Raw genomic sequence first — 19,518 nt, 5'->3', positions numbered from 1 at the left:
GAATGTCTTTAATGTCAATCCATATTATTTGCATAAACAAATTTTGCCGGAAAAGTATCGATAGCCGATTCTGGATCGAGCTGTAACTATCGATACTTGAAAATTGTTCCGTTTGGTATCGATTCCCAGATACTCGATAGTTTAAGGAAAAGTATCGATATCTCTAAGTATAGATATCGAGAAGCCCATCTTGCCCATCCCTATATATTTACAATTTCAACTGCTTCTTCTATGCGCAGTAACGTTAACGGTGCTAAAAACGTGTTTCATGAACGCGCACTATAATTCAACTTGGTAATTAAAATCAGGAGAGTTTTTAAAAAATGAAAAACTTTAATTTTTATTTCTTAGGGTCAAATATTAATAACTTTTTAATATATATATATATATATATATATATATGTTTTGTCCAATATTTTCTTTCCAGAGACAACTTTTCTGCACTAATATATATACTTCAAAATTTCAAATACAAAAAGGTTGGTTTTCTGTCCCAGCTTACTACAGTTAACATTAATTTATTAATAAAAATTATAGCAACACACACAAAATTTTTTATAAAGAGCTGTGTTAGCTCTTTACTATAATTATTATGAAAGAGTAAACGAATGATGTCATATGCGCGACAATTCAGAAAAAACATAATTTTCCTTGTCACGTGAAAGTTGGTTTTTCAAGTTTCTATCTGAAGAAAGAAAGCATAAGGAAATAGAAAGTGAAAATATTAAAGATGGTGGTTTAAGAGCGCAAGCGCGCGCAGTTGACAAATTTATCGATCCTTAACCACCCACCCGTCGGTCGACACCCTTTCTCATAGAACCTCACTCTAATTCACAAGTATTTTAGTGCATAGGACAGACACTGTGTACAGGTACGTCAAACTTCTATTACCCGATCGAAACAAATTTTGAAAGCTTATAACATATTCTTTTAATGAATGTAAAATCTATAAATATCACTTTTAGATTTTATCCAGAAAATTGAAGCATAGAATTATCTGTCCAATAGGTAGGCCGTTGACTAAATTTGTACAAGTCGGAGCATTTTATTCGGCAGATTATTTTTAGTTTTATTAGAAATTAAAAATATAGTTTTATTTAACATATGGAATATCAAGCAAAGAACAATTACAATATTAAAAAATAGTGCAAAATATTTGAATATAGACGATGCAAGTCTATTAATACATATATACTACTACATTTGAGATTTATCATTGTTTTAAAGCATGGATATTAAAATAAAGAACTTTATGACATAAGATGAATGTCCTCATTAATGTATATTATCCAATTTGTGATCGGATATTTATAATTTCCGAATTTAAATAAAAAATGAAATCCTAGTAATGCTAAATATATACATATATATAATTACGTACGAGTTGCATACAGAATGTTTCTTAATTTCATTAAAATTTGAGTAAAATTTATCATGAATGTTTGGAAACTTGAGAAATAATAATATTAATGAAGCATTTGTCGCACACGAAAGGACGAAAAGGATTACACTTTTTCGGAAATTAAGAAAAAATATTGTTCACGTTATAAAATAATCAAGCTTTTGTTTATTCCTTAGATTTAATATTATAGTCATGATTTTATATATTCTAACGCCATTTAAATTTACACCATACCGAATATATGATATTTTTAAGTAACTCAAGAACCTATATGATTTATAAAGAGTTTGCTGGGAGCAAACTCCCCTATATTAGCCTTACAACCCCTTAAAGTTCCGACATGACTCAGTGAAACAAATTGCATTTATATGATTCTGCATGACTAGCTCGTATAATGTGTAGAAAATTGGCTAAATAGTTTTATTTTTACTTTTTTATCTGCAATAAAAAGGGAATAGGGTACGTAAACGCGAGTCCATAAATTTTGCAGCATTGCCATAATTATATTGTCCTTTTCAGATTTTTACTTGGCTTAAGAAAATCCAGAAAATAAGAAACCTTCAAACGTTAAGTATGTAAAATTTATGGAAATGTTTAATTTTTCTTCGTTATTTCTTTATCGATTAATAAATATGAAAAGCTATATTACAATATAAATTACAGTAATCGACGATCGCAACGAATTACTATTCTTCAAAACTGTTTTGAAGCGGAGGAAAAGCTGTCATTTAATTTAAACATTATCAGTTTCAAAGGACTATCTTAAAATTAACGTCAGAAGCAGTTGCGGTAAATTGTGGAACTGCATCAAAAACCAGCAACATTTCCTTCTCCAGCTTTCGCCAATCTTTCACTTCAAATGTTAATTACCTGAAGCGACGGTAAATCTTATTTTACCAATATAAATAATATTTGGCCATTAATCAATATTTATTATAAGTATATAGCAAAGTAAGAACGTGAAAAGTTAACCCTCACGGATTCTATTTGTAATTTATTACAAAATACAAGTCCCCAACATGTCCTTGAAAAGGGACTTGCGAAGCTGACAAATATTTGGCTTGAAATTAATTTTTCAATGCAATTATGACTTGGTTAAGGATACTTCTGGAGTACTCTAGTACTAATTTTAATAATTCTATTCGATTAAAAAAATAATAGAAAAAATTATCCAATTAACTTCTCGAGCTAGTTGTTAGCGAAGCCTTTTCGATTTTTCATCTAATGTTAATTTTAATTAGACCGTGAATCAAAATTTTACGAAAGTGAGAACTGTCCTGTATTCTTTATAGATTCTCGTCAGGAGACTTAAGTTCGGAGCTTGACGATGAACCACACTCAGAATCCGGGCTGGCCTCTATGGCCCATGAGGATTCATCGAAGCCATATCAAGAGGTTTCAGGTCGGACTCTTAAGTCCCAATCCGGGCCAATACAACCGTTAAATCCATCTTCGGTATCTGGTGCACTACCAAGTGGATCTTCGCAAACAGTCAACGTTGATCTCAGTCTTAACTTAAAATCTGGATCAAAAACCACTAGTGCTCCTTCATCCCCTGCGAAGACACGAGAAAGTTTACTTCAGAGAGTTCACAGTCTTACAGGAGCTGCACGAGATCAGGTAAACACAAATTCAACTTTTTGTCTAGACGAATAAACTTAAATTAAGTCTTTCTTTGTTTAATCAAATAAAGTTTATTAGAAACGATTCACATATGAAATCCTCTAATATTTGTATACGCTTAAATAAAATCAAAGGATATTTTTCTTTCAGGGAGCTTCTATTTTAGGCGCAGCTGTATCAGGAGCTACGCGCAGTCAATCATATAGCAAAGACAAGCACTATATATTACTGGTGATCGATGATCAGAATACCGATTGGAGTAAATATTTTCGAGGACGCAGATTGCACGGTGACTATGAGATACGTGTAGAACAGACAGAATTCCGTGAAATTTCGTTAACTGGAAGTGAAGCCGGAACTATAGTTTCAATGGCTGCATATCGCAATGGAACCAAAGTGATTCGGTAAGATTTTTTATCTCCTATAAATAATCTATTTTCCAATGTTATAAATTTACGGTTATAGATCCTTCAAACCGGATTTTTTGCTAATCCGTCAAAATTTACGAGATGCTGGCGAAGATTATAAGAACTTGCTTCTGGGATTCATGTATGGAGGAATTCCAAGCATTAACAATCTTACTGCTGTTTACAATTTTCAGGTGAGAAATATTTTATTTTTATTTACGATGTGTTCTCAATGCTATACTTGCGCATTTATTTCGTGGATAATATTAGCGGAATAAATTTTCATGGATTGTTTCAAATTTAAAACTCAATTTTCCAACTTTAATTATACAAGGATTTGATGAAAATCTGTGAACGCGCGCGCGTACTCGACGCTCCACGTTGGGTTATCCAATTACTCTACTTAACTGACATTTCTACTGTAGCGCTATCCACTTTCGACGACGCTAATAATCTAATTTTTAGGCCCGGTCTCACAAGCCTTGATTAAGCTGGATTGCGTTAAGTATGCTATATTTAGTGTAACATATAATATAGCATACTTAATTTAATCCAGCTTAATCAAGGCTTGTGAGACCGGGCCTTAGGGTACTTTCGGGATGACGCTATTTTGCACTACAACCGTTTGCGAAACTACGCTGTAGCACGAATGAACAGTGCTGTGACGTAAGCGTTTATTTAATGATATCAACCAACTTTCATTGGATATAAATAAATGAAAATCTTTCTCCCTGCTGACCTTGTTTCGGGCAAGTTCAAGGAGCGTGCTATTAGCTTATCAACGCTACTGCGCACACATTTCAAGCAATTTTCTACGCGCAGCATTGTTCATAATGAAAATAGCATCTTTTCCAAATGCAACTAACGTTGTTTACCAAATTACCACAACCATATCGTTCGGGTAGCGTAGCAGTACCTATATAGAGTTACTTTGTTTCACGAACAATAATGATAACGTTAGTGTTGGTAGTGAAAAGAGTGGGCTACCCGAACGTACCCTTAGACATTTCTTCACATGGCTCGACGGTCCGATACCACAGTTCTCGTAACATATACTGTAGTACTTAAAGCTGAATCGACATGGAGGCATGTGTAAGAATACGATCATAAAAGAGAGAGGCGACTCTCATGATGCATCTACGCACAAGCCCATGTATCGTACTGAAGTGTCCATCTTTCAGCAATATAGTGATATATAAAAGATCGACAAAGAAAGTACGGAATGAAGTTATCTGAAAGGCCAACGAATCAATTCGGTACAGTGTACTCGACTGTCAAGGGTTTAAGGGATTTTCTAATTTTTTTAGTTGTTTGTAAGGGTGGTATAAAATTTGAAACTCTAAGGAACTCTGCTTAGGATATAAAATACTATTGGTTTTTCCTGTTTCCATACCAGAACACTTCGTATAGTATACAGTTACATATTTAAATACTGAAATTTTTTTTTAGAAGGTTTCTAATTTTTTTATATGTTTGTTGCAGAAGTGGTAAAATTCCGAATTCGTAAAAATTATATTTACTATTTAAAACACCATTCGTTAATATTCGTTATGAATAATCATCGGGAGCTCTGGAATCATTTTCAAAGATTTCAAACAGTTAATAGTTTGAATTATAGCAGAAACTTTCTACAAAATATCTGAGAGAATTAATTTCAGTTATTGATTGTTAGGATTCAGTGTTATTTTTAGATGGAATGTACAGTGGAGTGCAGCGAAAGCTATGCAGTCGAGCACTCATCACACTTTCTTACATCGTCCACTTTCACTTATGCTTCATCTGGTATCTTTTCTATCGTTACACGCGCATCGATAAGATCCATCCAGTATAGCAAAGCAGGAAAATCTAGACTAAGCGCAAGTAGAAAGAGTCGGTTGAGAAAGTGATGAGAGTACTCGATTGCTTAGCTTTCGCTGCGCTCGAGTGCTTGTCGTGCACTTTTTTTTTAAGCGAAGAATAGTTTCTGGACCTTTGAATTCTAAGGTGTTTCGTAGGAGAGATTCAGACTATACTAGTCAGATATGTTTTAAATTTGAAATAAACAAAATTCTGCTTTAGAATTGAATAAATAGTGCTGAAATATCAAGTAATAGTTTGATTGCAATATAGAACACAATATTTCACTTTCATATTTACGTCGAATGTCATTTTATTAATTCTTGTTTTTTAATGATTTGTTTAACTTGGTTTTGTTCTTAAAAAATTTTATTTTTCATTTGCCAGCAATGAGCACTCTGTTTGAGAATTGCTCCAGAAATGCACTAACTATAAATTCTTATGTACAGGTGGCTACTCTTTATATTACAAAATAAACAAAATCATCCTATATTTCGGGTAGCAGAATGAGAATAAAAAATTGTTTAAATTCTAAAGAAGTGATATTTTTGCTCTTGGCTTTGACATTGAATAATTAGCTTATATACATATATATATAGATTAAAGTTTAAAAATATCAACATTAGCCTCAGAAATGTTATCCATGAAGCCAAAATATGATTATTGTTGTGCTCTTTATAACATAGATTATATCTTTGTTAACAGGATAAGCCTTGGGTGTTTGGACATTTATTGGGCCTACAACGACGTTTAGGAAAAGAAAATTTCCCATTAATTCAACAAACCTATTATCCTGACTATCGTGAAATGGTAAGTATTTAAGTACTTCCGTTAATAGTTTAAAAATAAATTATCAAATTCGGAACGTATTTTGTGCCAGTCGAAAGCTCATATAACAAGAACTACGCAATCTTTGAGGTCACTAGGCGATCACACGCACCCTTGCAAAGTTGCAAGGGTAAAATATTTCGCGCTTAATAACTTGATTTTTTGGACTTTTGAGTTTAATTGACGCGTTAACATACAGACAGGTGGATAAGCAGTTCGCGAGGTAAAAGTGGGGGAGGGGCGGCATTGCTTTAATTATTAACCTTTATTTTTAACAATTTTTTGAGTTGTATATATAATTTCTGAGCAACACACATTCATCAAGTGACCTTAACAGTTCTGCAGTCTTTGTTGCATATCTTTCGAATGATACAGAAATTCGTTCTAAATTTAAAAAGTTTTTCATCATAATTATCCTATTTTCGGCTGTATTTTTTTCTTCTATAACAAAAAATTATAGGTTTTTACTTAAAAAAATTAATTCGATCTCCAATTATTGTTTCATATTTTCATTTCAACTAAATCCAACATCATTATAAAATATCCTCCTGAAATTTATAAATACCACAAAAAGAAAAATTCTTCATTTTCATTCACTAGCAAAAAATATTTCAGGCGAACACGGTGGTTGAATCATTAAAGTTCCATGTATAATAAATAAACCAGATTTAAAATTTTTTGCTTATTAATATTTTGTAATAATTTATATGATATTGTTATAAAGCAATTACTTACATACCTTATGGGATCATAGGTAACTGCTTCGCGATATCCTGTAGTGATTAAACTAGGCCATGCTCATCGGGGGGTTGGTAAGGCGAGAGCAGAAACAAACCAAGAATTTTTGGACTTAGCCTCGCTTGCTGCTTTGACGAATGCATACTGTACGGCAGAGCCATATATAGATACTAAGTACGATGTTCACGTTCAAAAAATTGGAAATAATTACAAAGCTTTCATGTAAGTAAAGAATGAACTAACAGTAACGTATAATCTGCTATTGCTTAAATAAAAAGATAATAAAGTATACGTAGGCAGCCATTCCACGTAAAAATGTATCGATAATTTTAATCTTTTAATTTAAAAATATTTTCTAACTTGATGCATCTCAAAAACTATATAGGTAATACATTAAAAATTCTTCAATTTCGCTTAGAAATCTAAAGAAAACTGCATGAATAATCTAAAATACGTTCTTTTTTGCGTGGAAAAGCCTATATGATAGCTCGAAGAGTGGTGATTGGTGTATTATTTATAAAATTTATATCGCAACTTCTCAATGTTTATTAAATTATAAATAATAACATTTATACATATTTCAGGCGGAAGAGTATTAGTGGTAATTGGAAGTCTAATACAGGATCAGCTATGTTAGAACAGCTTGCAGTAAGCGAAAGACATCGTACATGGCTTGATCACATTGCGCAATTATTTGGGGGGTTAGACATATGTGCAATAGAGCTTTTGGTAGGAAAGGATGGTAAAGAACATATCATCGAAGTCAACGATAGCGCTCTGTCTTTAATAGGGGACTCTCAAGAAGAGGATCGACGTCATATAGCGGATCTTGTAGCAGCTAAAATGCAGGTACGTTTAACAAAGTTTACTCTAACATTGCACCTAGACAATTTAGCTTAAAAATCGCTTGGTTGTAGTCCCGGACGTGGAAATAAAAATTGTGCAATGAACTTTATTAAAATTAGTTTTTAGCATCCTTGTGTTTGTTTTCTTCCCCTGCACCCCGAATTAAATTCTATGTTCCATATAAGTGGAACTTCTACTGCTATCCATCTCTCTCATGAGCAAAAAGAAGATACTACTTGGTGCAGTTTACAGATCTCTCAAGGTTTTCTTTGTTTGGAGCTTGCGAAATTGCTCTTGCCTTTACGAATAAAAATCCAAATAATTTTCTACATTACTTACTGAAGATGTGACGAAGCATTCATATCCTTACAATATCGTTCTTAAGAATTTTCCACTAAAGCATACTGTTTCCCAAATATTTGAATGCATTCTAATTATCTTAAGAACTGGGATTTTCCATATTTTTAGCTCCTAACGTAGAAACCATAATTCTACCATCTGACTACACTCTCATTGAGACATTTATTCAGAATCACAAAAATTAAAACATATCTAAAAATTACAAAAGTTTAAAGGAAGTTTTTTTACACAAGGTTTTATGCTAGGTCTTTTATTTTTGTCAATTATTTATTAGATAGAAATTAACAATTTAAGTCTATATATAATTAAAATCATAACGAATGAAAACATTTGCAAATACTATCAATTTTTTCATAATAAATAAGACTTCCCAAAATAGGAGGAAAATATCGATTTTGTCACAATTCCTTCTCGAAAGAAGTATAAATATTTCATTTCATGATACCACGTAGTTAGTTATTTGCGGTCACGTTTTACATGATGCTATATATACAGTGTCATTAATAATTAATTCGTCGAAGCTCTTTATCACGGTGCTCGAATATAGAAATTTTCTTTCTCCTGTAAATTAATTTTCCTTGGAATATAAAGGTTTTAAAAGAGAAGATATTTATCTTTTTTTCACAGGTCTATTGTCGACATACTACTTCAACGAAGACAGCTCCAAGAGGGTCTCTGTCGAGCTCGAGTCAAGTAACAAGCCCCGCAGAAGACCAAGCTGCAGCTCATTTAGAGTCGCATAATAGTTTGGGTTCGATATCAACGATAAGTAGCATTGGATCCACTGGTCCAGCGACAGATGGAATTACAGCTTCGGACAGTTATCATCAATTGCAACGCCGTGATTCGAAAGGTTGTTCCCTTTATATTTTAACATTTATAAATTAATTTTATTTAACGTTTATGTAACATAATAGGGCCATGATCTGCTCTATTAAAGTTTTTCTATAGTTTCCAGTATTTAATTATGATAAAAATTGGGCGTATACAGTTGCGTATTAAATTTTATCACTCCTTCAAAAAATAATGTAGCTTTGTTTATATTGGTATATATACTTAATGAGATTTATAAATAGAGAGGAGAAACTAAACATTCGATAAGTAACAGTAAAACATATAGATACCCTGATGTGTTACACACTAATTTGCCCCACGTTGTACGATAAAGAGTTTTCGAGATATAACTTTTTAAATTTTCACTCCCAACCCTCGTCCATTCTTAAACGATGTTAATTAGGGAATTGAAATTTTATGCGATAAGCTGTTTCAGGGATTGGAACAGTTAGGGACGGTGTATTATCTCTTTAATCAAGGTTTAGCTCGTTAAATTCAGATTAAACAGTAGTTCCTGTTGTACATATGAAGTACGTTGCTGTTACCAAAGACTAACTCGGATTAGTGCAATCGACTCTTAGACGAAACTTCGGATCAACTGCTCTTGTATGCTGATTTGACACGTTTTTTTTAGAAGCCCGTTCTTCAAATTATTATTTCCAATTTAACGATGTTATCTTTTGATGGATTTTAATATGATAGGGCTCTTTAGAATCCTGAGGAAATTATTTACTAAACTTGGAAAATGTTTTAATTTTATTGTAGTTTTTTTATATCAATGTATTTCAATTATTTTATTTTTCAATACTTCGCTATAGATAAGCTTCTAGTTTTTCCAAAGATCTTGAAAAAATATGAAAGTCATTCAAGAAATAATATCATTACAGTTTAGATATATTAATCTGTAATATCGCTAATATGGACTTTTCTTATGGTTATTGACTATGAAGACTGCCATTAATCTTACACGATAATTTCTTCTAAATTTAAAAGTTTCGAACATTTGTGTGTGTGTGTGTTAAGAGTTACCTGTGTCACCCTATATCATATCGATAAATGTTGAGAATAAAATTTACGGTTAAATAAATTGCAACAAAAATATGTAAAGTAACTAAAAGACTAAACTTTTTTTTAGCTTCTCAATCGAGTACAACGACAAGTACTGCACCAGTTGGTCGCCGGCCAGAAGATCCTGCGCCTTCTAGAGCTCCATTTTATAGACAAGGTAGTCAATCTCAAACTCAAGGAGAAGATACCGAAGACACCATGAAAAATTTAAGAAAAACTTTTGCTGGTATATTTGGCGATATGTAGATGCCAACAGCTATATAAAAGAATATTTAACAATGTTCAAAAGTATAAGCAAAATCATTTTCAATGAAGCGATACATTTTTAATTGACAGTTGGATTTCACAATAGTAATGAAGACTGTAAACATTGACCTTCTTCAATAACCTACAAACTTCAACATTTATGTATTTGCAGTTTAAAATATGTTCAAATTTTAAGATCCAGTAGTACTTAATGTAACAATAGAGAAACTTTTTTAGTTATTATTTTAATGAAGCCTTTGAAATATGGTGATAACTCAAGTTATCACCTCGATTTCTTCGTATTTTGGTATTTTAACTTCTAGTTGACGCATTCTGGTCGGGTGTTCTGCAATATTTTATTACTTTAATGATAACAGATCATAGAAAAACTGTTGAGTAGACGTTAATACTTATTGTACACATGTTATAAATAAATAAACATGAAAAAATGAGATTATTTCTTAAAACATTTACTGCTAACGATGTTATTTGAGATAATCACTTCAAATTTGTTAAGGAGCGGGTATACGGATCGCTAGTTATATACGAATCGAATACCACATTATTAAAGTTGAAAACATCATCTGCAATATGTCGGACAATATGTTGAGCAATAATCGGCAATAAGTATAATTTTGTTTATACTACTCTCCAACATTTGTTTCATCACTCTGAAAAATAGCTCTAATTTTTATAGCCAAATTAACTAATTCCAAAGTATGTATACCATGGTGCTGAGGCTATAAAGTGAAAATAGATTAGATATAGTACATAAGTTATTGCATATTGGAATGCAGTTGGTTGGATACTAGAATTAATTACTCATTATCAGAGTAAATATCGTTTGATTAGAATAAGACCCGATGATACGAAAAAATATCAGTTCCTTCCAACTGTCAATGTAACATGAAGAAAAGAGAAACAATCTCGGAATCAATGGAATCGATTTTTTTAGAATCAGTAACATGGTAGTGCGACGACGGCAAATAATTAAAATAAGAAAGCCGCGCGCGCGAACTCAAGCTCTTATACTTTTATACCAATTAGTACCGCCCTTAGGTACAATTTTTTTCTGATTTCACTTTTTTTCGAATAATTTATTAAAATAGAGTTTGGTTTATCATCATATTATGATTTGCATTAAGTTTTTAAATAAGATTAAAAATGACCGAATCGATTTACGCAATCTTGAGATATTAGCGTTTGTATTTTCAAACAGTCATCTTTCAGAATTTTTTCCGATCAAAAATTCTTTCGACCGACAGTTTGGTGTCTTCATCGGACCTCCTACTGTTTCACACGTGAAAAACTTACCTTGTATCCTTTAATAGTGCCCACTTTTGTACCCTCGTTCTTTTAGTTCGCCTGAACACTGGACCACTAGACTGCCTATATATAGTCCTATAGATGCGCAGTCTGGTCGCTATATATTTGTATGTGTATGTAGCTTACTTTATATATACATATATATGTACATGTAATTTGGTAGTATAATAATAAAAGTATGTGCTGAGATACTTTTGGTGCCTGCTAAGTGATATAGTAATATGCATTAAATATATACAACAATACTGTAGAGTGTAGGTATGTCTGATACGTGCAAATACCAGCAATAATAAATTATGATCATACAAATTTCATTTTCTATAGTTGGTAAGAATATATACAACTTTAAAATTAAGAAAAATAAAAAAAATGATTTAGAGTGCACAAACGCTTAGAAATACTTATATGCATTGCACATTCAGGTCAGATAGTTCTGATAGCAGGCTTAGTGGCTTATATAGTAACACATACAACGAGTAACGTTAATCGACCCCCTTTCCCCATCAGGGTGATACATAGCTGATACCATCACTCTTACTATCATTAGCATTATTACCATTTATAATTAAACTCAACAGTTTAATTCAGGGCTTGGATATTTTTACTCACATTTAAACTGCTTACTACAGTCACTAATAAAAACTCATTCTTACTGATGACTATAGCGAGAAGTCGATAAGTGCAAAAATGTCTAATCCCTGGCTTAATTATAAAAAACTGTTAAAATGGCATTTCCATAAAAGGCTTCGGTTACACCAAAATAAAACACCACTAGATAAAACTCCTAAGTGTAGGTGTAACCCGAACCAATTTGACGCCAGATTATTCGCCTTGTTACTAAGGCCTTAAAAATAGCAAGTGGCCAATGAGCATCGATAGCAATCGAACGTTAGAAAATAATGGATGCATATATTGACCATGCTTGCCCAAAAATCTTACCATATAAGATAATAACGTTTAATGATGCACTTTTGGGTGGAAGACACAAGCGTTCAGCCCTAACAGTTAGTTTGAGTCAATAGTTGCAAAGGAAAAGATGAACATCTTTTTCTTAGAACCTCTAATTCAAAATTAATAACAGACTTATAATCGGACAATTCACATTATCGATTCTCTCACAAAGCTCAAAATATCTTAATTATTGTATTTCATCTATCTATTGTAAATCTTCATTGTCAACTACAATAAATGAAATCAGTATTTTGAAAAGTCTACTAGTTTATTGACGAATAGAACCATAGTAGAAATATACTGCAAAATATATTGTGATACAAATCATACAAAAATATAAAACAATCTAAAAGAATTAAATGCAACACTTTCATACGCGCCATCAATCTGATATTTTCTTCCTTTTTAGGGAAAAAAGTCTCTTATTGACCCTTGTCCTTTCTTATAAACAAAATTAGTCGGCAAATACTTAATTTCTGTGAAATATCCAAGTTCTTAAAGCATTTATATTCCTGCAATTATACAAACAATGCAGGTCTTTAAGACCATTCTCGACCAATCAGATCACACATCTCTGCCAAACCTATTGGCTTCGAAAACTAATCGGCCTGAAGCTCGTAAAATTAAATATAACCACATACTTAAGCTAACACATACATTCATACCCCAACCTCATTCCAATTTCAAAAACAACATGAATATTTGTGAATCGATAACTATCAAAATCAAACACCTATAACAACAGAGTAAATAAGAAAATGTTGCAAATAAGAACAATGAGATTATTAAGTTAATAAAAGGAATTTGTTTCGACTTATGAAATAATAAGAAAGACGCTATTGCTTTACATGTTTATTATTTATACAAAAAATAGAACCTAATTAATAACGAAGGTCCCAACTATTATGTAAATACAGTTTTAATCCAGTCTACATATTCTGTTATACGAGTATATACACCAGGATAGCCAGGCTCTCCGCATTTATTTCCAAAGGAAACTATACCAATCTGCATCCAATGTCCATCTGCCCTGAGCATAAGAGGTCCTCCAGAATCACCTTGACAAGCATCTTTTCCGCCTTGATTGTATCCAGCACAAAGAAAATGACTAGTAATAGGTTGAAAATATGCTGCATTGCATTCTTCATTTCTCCACACTGGTAAAATTGCTTGCCGTTGTACCGTGCTTTCTTTTCCTCCTGTAAAATAATCATAATGAACCTTTACGCTGACTTGTATAATTCTAATATGAGATCTGGCTTTTATAGCAGTTCTATTGAGTAAGTGGGATGAGTTTTAACAAATTGTATGTACAGAGAATTTCTACTGTTCCCACTTTCTCGACAAGAAAACGTTAAAATATTCCTCTTTTTCTTCTTTCATAATGGCCTAACATCTTTATCCTTATAACTAAAAAATTAAGAGAGGCTTTAATACAGCCAACCGATTCTTTCTCGCTTTTGTGCTAATCGTAAAAATTATCCCACCGTAAAAAATCCATTAACGGGACATCGACAAAATGATTTATGCCAGGGTTAATCGTGGAATTTGAACTCAAACTTCAGCTGCTAGAAGCGGATAAAATTTATAACTTACGTGATATGCTTCAAATATTTCAACCAACGCAATGCCTGAACTTAAGAGTTTAAATTTTAACTTTAGATCCTAACATTAGGTGTATAGTTTACAATATTTACCGTAAAAAGTTGTTCCCCAACCAACAACAGTTGGTCTTGATCCAATAAATAGTTCATTTTCATATCGAGCCGAAGGTAAACAAATTGGTGTTATATATGGCGTCCTTTTTATTTGTTTATTTAGCTCGAGAATTGCAATGTCATTATAAAACCCAAGTCTAGAAAATTTCGGGTGCACATGGATTTTTTTGACTACATAAGTTTCTGGTGATGAAGGCTCATCATTCTTTTGAAGATCGACGTCGCCTAAACGCACAGTAAACTGGTGTGCTAGAAACCTGCAAAGAAATTGTCAAATTTATTTCTTACAATACTATATAATTTCTGTGAGGGAAAATTTTCAATGAATTAAAACTTATTTAGTACGATCTTCTAATGTAATGACTAACACGAATGCTATATTGGGTACGTAGAGTTATTGAAAGAGAGCTAACCACCTTGTGTGAGACTGCCAATTGTTACGGATCGACATTCAATTATTTACACTCTGAACAGTTAGGATGTCAATCTTGTGTAAGACTCGTTGACATCGGACTACAATAAACGGAATCAAATTGGAAAACATTCTTTGACATTTCAGTTAGTTTAATAAAACTAATAAACGAACAGTTCTCAAAGAATAAACTTACAATTTATTCTTTCAGTATCGCGTTTCGTCAGTGATGGCTGGAATGGGCAAATATAGATTTCCCAAGACAAAATAGATTTCTAGTTTTACGTATAGAGAAAGTCCCGAAAAGCAAAATAGGGAACGAGACTTTATGTTATATAATTTTGTGGACATAAAGTGAAGTCCTATGCATATGCTTTGGTGGGCTGTCAGTATAGTACACACTTAAACTAATCGATTTATGTTACACAGAAAAACGTCAAGAGGGTATTTTATTGTAGGATGTATTTGAGAGAGATTTCTGAATGTTAGGAAAATTGTTTACAGTTAATTTCAAGGTAGGGGACACTGTTTTTAATAAAAAAATAAGCGTATATTTTCTATTTATTATTAATTGGTATATATAATCTAATGGCATATACAAAGGATTTTAACTGAATTTTCCTCGAAGAGTATAAATAAAAAATCAAATATTTACTTACGGTCGTTGACGTTGATCCATAGTACAGTGAGCTGCTGTGAGTACATATTTAGAACCAATTAGTGATCCACCACACCAAAATTCCGTACGCTTGGAACCATGTAAAAAGATCGCAGCCATCCATGGCCATCTTCCTGGTAAAGCTTCCTCACCACCAACAATACGATATTTTCCAGAATTTCTTACTCCACATTCTACAACAAGATGAAATGTTAAATTCTATTTATTTATTTCACAATTTTAAATAAGTAATATATGCAGTATATATAATAATCGCTATATATAACAGCGTATTCGAAAAATATATTCTTATTACGAAATACGTACAATTAAAAACAGTCGGAATAGAATATTCGACAAGGATATCATTGAACAAGTTTTAAGACAAATTTTTAGAATATTCTTCGACAAAAGATATTTTTGTTATTAATTATCTACTCCTTATACAAGAGAATACTCAATCTATTTTACCAACAAAACCAATAATTCTGATAAAAAAGGTTGTTGTAGGTAATTCCATGTTTAAAAAGACGAATTTTGGAGTACAACAGAGATTGTTTTGTAAATCGAATATATTAAAATAGCACGAGACAGAAGAGTTTTGGTATTGCTAACAGTCAAAAAATATCCTTATAAATGTCAACTTTAGGCTATTTAAAATTATACGTTTTGGTCGCTTCTAATTTTACCAATAATGTGCAGGAAACTTTATAAAATAAAGACTTTATTTTTGTATTTATAAATACCATCGTCTGTTTGAAGATCGTTATTGTCAGATATATCAAATGAACCGAAATTACTAAAATTATTTGAAATTATATTTAAGCCAGTCACAGACTCCAAACTAGGACGATAGGTAGTTTGAATATGCTGTAATTTAATAGGTTGAGAAATAAATGGTCTTGTTGGTCCCAGATTAGGCCTATTGGTAGTTTCAGTTATTGATGCTTCACCTGTAACACTAAAAATTAAAATTTCTTATGTATTAAGTTATTAAATTAGTATAATATGTAATTTTTTATGATTATGAATCTGTGTAAGAAACATACATGTGTAAATGTACACATGTTCAATTATAGAAATTTGTTTTAATACATATAAATTAAAAAACACCTGACACAATAGTATTACGGCGGTACTTAATTTAGTCAAAAAAACGACAATACTATCTTTACTAGAAGAAGATTGAATTGGATTTTTGTTTCAACTTAAGTTCGCTTTGTTCAAGATATAACTGTAAAAAAAGAATGATAAGTACATAAAAATACCAACAGCAAAAGCATCCTCGCGAAATATTATGTGCAGTATATGTCTTGAAAAGGGCCCCCACATGATAGGTAGGTTTTTGTGGTGTCATTCAAAAGGTTATGACCCAAAATCATGAAAACCGTCAAGGTTACTTAGCTGTCACTTGTATTTCAGAAAGATAAGTATATTTTTACAGATTTTAAACCTTTAGTGTGTGGAACACAAACTTATATAAGCAAAATGTATATATATATATATATATATATATATAAGAATCTCTTTTAATAATTTATTCAGTTTGCAAAAGCCGTAAAATAATCGTATCAGTAGCTTTCACCTTATTTATAAATTTTAATAACTATACCTGTCAGATCCATGCTCAGTTTTATTTATCGGACAACAAACTCCTGGTACAAATAAACTTTTAAAACATAGGGATTGCCTTAACTTTGTTAAATCCAGCAGTAATTGTGGACAGCTACTGAGATCTTGACATTTTCCTTTTTTACCTTCCGCCGTTAAGCAAATAGAATTGTCTTTAGAAAGACCTTCATTCACTGCTTTTGAATTAACTGTTTCGGGTACAATTGATAGTGCATGTTTTACAGGGGAAGCAAGACCTTCTATTATTGGTGAGAGATTTTCAAGTACGTTACGACCTAAAATAAACAGAAACAGAGAGTTAAAAAATGTATTGCTATATAAAAATATAATACGTTTTAATTAAATCATGTAAAACTGTGTGCGTAGAGAAAATAAGTGATAAACCTTTGATAGAATGAGTATAGGAATAGAAGAGGGCGGGAAAAGATATAGCCATTCATAGCATTGATTAGGAATAAGAGATCAGCGTCATCTTTTAAAGATATACAAGGCGTAATAAAATCATTGCATTTCCCTAAAGATGGGTGTACATGGCTGTCTCGATGACAACCCTCGAGTTTAGAAATAATCGACTCTGTGATACCGAAATGACAGCCCTCTAAAAAGCAACGTTATTACGCTATAAGATTTTTAAAGCGAGACGCATCAGCGGAGAGTTTCATTTTAGTGAAATCTGAGCAGTCCGCCGCTATAGATGGGAATCATCTATCACTGAAGAGGTAAGTAATAAGAAAGAACAAGAACTGCCGAGAGTGTAAAAAACTAAAAATAAATTAGTGGACATACCGTCTCGCGTCCGTCGTTTTCGCATGTGCATTATGCTTTCCTTCGGGAACTGAGTATGTAAGAAATTGTATTTGTGTGGGAGCAAACGATTCAGTGATGTCTGATTATTATATTTTATTAAATGTAGTTAATAAAGTGTCTTTAATATATTTGAATAATAATTGGATTAATTGTGTCTTACATATAAATTTATTTTCTTTTAGGATTTTATGTGAGGTGAAACACACAGAAAACTTACATCTACCGGTAAGTTTTTATAAAGCAATTATTGATATCCTATTGGGATCTGACATAGTTGAAGCGCTCCAAGCGGTAAAAAATGAAAGCAGAGGAAGCCCGGGTTTTACATTGATTCTTATGGATATTTTTCAATAAATTGCAATTTATTATTGAAAACCTTAAAACTTTTGAATTTGGGAGAAAAGTTTGTACAGATATTCTCCATCGAAATCATTATAACCTTCCTGTAATTTCAATAGACATTTAGACACTTAGGCACTTCTGCGCCATATTGAATTTTCTATATATCTATATATATTGACTCCGCCCACGTGTCAGATCCCAATAGAAAACTCCCTACACTGTCAAACACTATATGCAGAAACAACGAAAATGAAACTTTAATAAAACATAAAAACCTGAAATAATGAGTATAAAAAAGTAGGAATCTGTTTAAAATTTCAATGTAAACGCATTATTGTCTTCGCAGAAAGTGGGCACTTAATTATTATTGTTTTTCTTATTTTTAATATTAAACTTACTTTGCGAATAATGAGGCACTATTTCTTCGGTGTATACCAAGCACCCAACCAGAATATTCCATGTTATATACAAGTCTGAAAAAATTAAATATTGTTTAGAAACTCAAGTATGCATAGAATTAAAGTATGGTACTATTTTTGACAAGCGCTTTATGTTTAAGCCTAGTGAGAAAGAGTCCTGTCGTCGATAAAAACTCTGACGGGCATTTTCGTCAAGTCGAAAACATGACTCGAAAAAGAAATTTTTTAAATTCGGGATAGAATGTCATCTTTTCAGCGTCTTTTCGACATGTGGAAAATAGACAACTTTACAATGACTTCTTGTATTTTTTGCACCTTTAATGTAAATGCTGAAATTTATATTTTGTTTTTACCATTGTAATTCTAATATAAAGATCCACAGAGTAAATTAACCTTTTATTAAAGTTCTCCAGTATTAAAAGTACCTGTAATAAAAACAATGAGAAATAATCGAACTTCATTGGATTTTAAATCTATGCAATAATTATAAATTACTCATCTGCATATATATTTATTTAATTTGCTTTCTCAGTAAATAATTGAAGATTTCAATTGGTTTAATCTAGTTTTATTTAAAGTGATATAGAGATATTTATTAAACAATATTTATCTATTCACTACGTTACACTACTGATAATAAAACTGACAATTGTAATTCATAATTATTTAATGGAACTTTTAACGATATTATGCATGCCCCAACCAAAAATTCGATTCATTTTTACATCATATCAATAACAAATATTTATCATTTTCCTCGTGATAAGCTACGCTTATTATATTCAATTAATAATTATTAAAACCATGAAAAAAACTAACGTTAATTACCCAAATCGGAAATTCTCGTAATTTTCCCAGCTGCCGCTATAAGCGCCTATAAAAGGAAGGAGAAAGAGAGGCAGATAGAGCTTTCCTGTATCGTCATTAATGCATTAGAGAGAGAGAGAGAGAGAGAGAAGGTATTGAAACTGAATAACTTTATAGCTACAGAGAGTTTCAGCACGATGGAAATGGCGAGCCATATGATCGCATGTTCTCATGCAGCATTGCGTGATCCGATTTGAA

At 31.9% G+C, this 19,518-nt stretch overlaps 2 protein-coding genes across 3 annotated transcripts; one reads left to right on the top strand and one right to left on the bottom strand.

Moving 5' to 3' along the window:
- Window positions 1-444: 444 nt before the first annotated feature.
- Window positions 445-12,726, top strand: LOC136784910 (synapsin-like). Of its 2 annotated transcripts, none has more exons than XM_066745862.1 (11): window positions 445-479; window positions 1,922-1,973; window positions 2,066-2,283; window positions 2,695-3,022; window positions 3,176-3,429; window positions 3,491-3,626; window positions 5,974-6,078; window positions 6,851-7,056; window positions 7,419-7,683; window positions 8,668-8,893; window positions 10,010-12,726. In XM_066745862.1, exons 4-11 carry the CDS (start codon window positions 2,762-2,764, stop codon window positions 10,186-10,188), a joined length of 1,632 nt encoding a protein of 543 aa, XP_066601959.1. In that variant the 5' UTR covers window positions 445-479; window positions 1,922-1,973; window positions 2,066-2,283; window positions 2,695-2,761; the 3' UTR covers window positions 10,189-12,726. The 2 variants fall into 2 exon arrangements, with proteins under 2 accessions (XP_066601959.1, XP_066601958.1); XM_066745861.1 differs by lacking the exon at window positions 445-479 and adding an exon at window positions 495-871.
- Window positions 12,727-13,314: 588 nt separating this feature from the next.
- Window positions 13,315-18,494, bottom strand: LOC136784916 (venom protease-like). The gene is made up of 6 exons (XM_066745870.1): window positions 18,433-18,494; window positions 16,866-17,198; window positions 16,000-16,214; window positions 15,255-15,447; window positions 14,163-14,440; window positions 13,315-13,664 (listed from the first exon to the last, which is right to left on the bottom strand). The coding sequence occupies exons 1-6, from the start codon at window positions 18,492-18,494 to the stop codon at window positions 13,369-13,371; spliced, it is 1,377 nt and encodes a 458-aa protein (XP_066601967.1). The 3' UTR covers window positions 13,315-13,368.
- Window positions 18,495-19,518: the final 1,024 nt, after the last annotated feature.

This window comes from Prorops nasuta, unplaced genomic scaffold (genome assembly GCF_024137725.1).
Source record: "Prorops nasuta isolate Cenicafe-Biocafe unplaced genomic scaffold, Cenicafe_Pnas_1.2 PNAS00097, whole genome shotgun sequence".
NCBI lineage: Eukaryota > Metazoa > Arthropoda > Insecta > Hymenoptera > Bethylidae > Prorops > Prorops nasuta.
The sequence above is the reverse complement of the archived record's forward strand: the minus strand, read 5'-3'. Positions and strand labels throughout refer to the sequence as shown.

Coding starts and splice junctions, on each gene's coding strand:
- LOC136784916 (XM_066745870.1), bottom strand. CDS start 18,494: ATGGAATATTCTGGTTGGGTGCTTGGTATACACCGAAGAAATAGTGCC. Junction 17,199..18,432: donor AGTGCCTCATTATTCGCAAA/GTAAGTTTAATA, acceptor ATTTTTATATAG/CAATACATTTTTTAACTCTC. Junction 15,448..15,999: donor CGATCTTCAAACAGACGATG/GTATTTATAAAT, acceptor ATCTTGTTGTAG/AATGTGGAGTAAGAAATTCT.
- LOC136784910 (XM_066745862.1), top strand. CDS start 2,762: ATGGCCCATGAGGATTCATCGAAGCCATATCAAGAGGTTTCAGGTCGG. Junction 3,627..5,973: donor CTGCTGTTTACAATTTTCAG/GTGAGAAATATT, acceptor CTTTGTTAACAG/GATAAGCCTTGGGTGTTTGG. Junction 8,894..10,009: donor GCAACGCCGTGATTCGAAAG/GTTGTTCCCTTT, acceptor ACTTTTTTTTAG/CTTCTCAATCGAGTACAACG.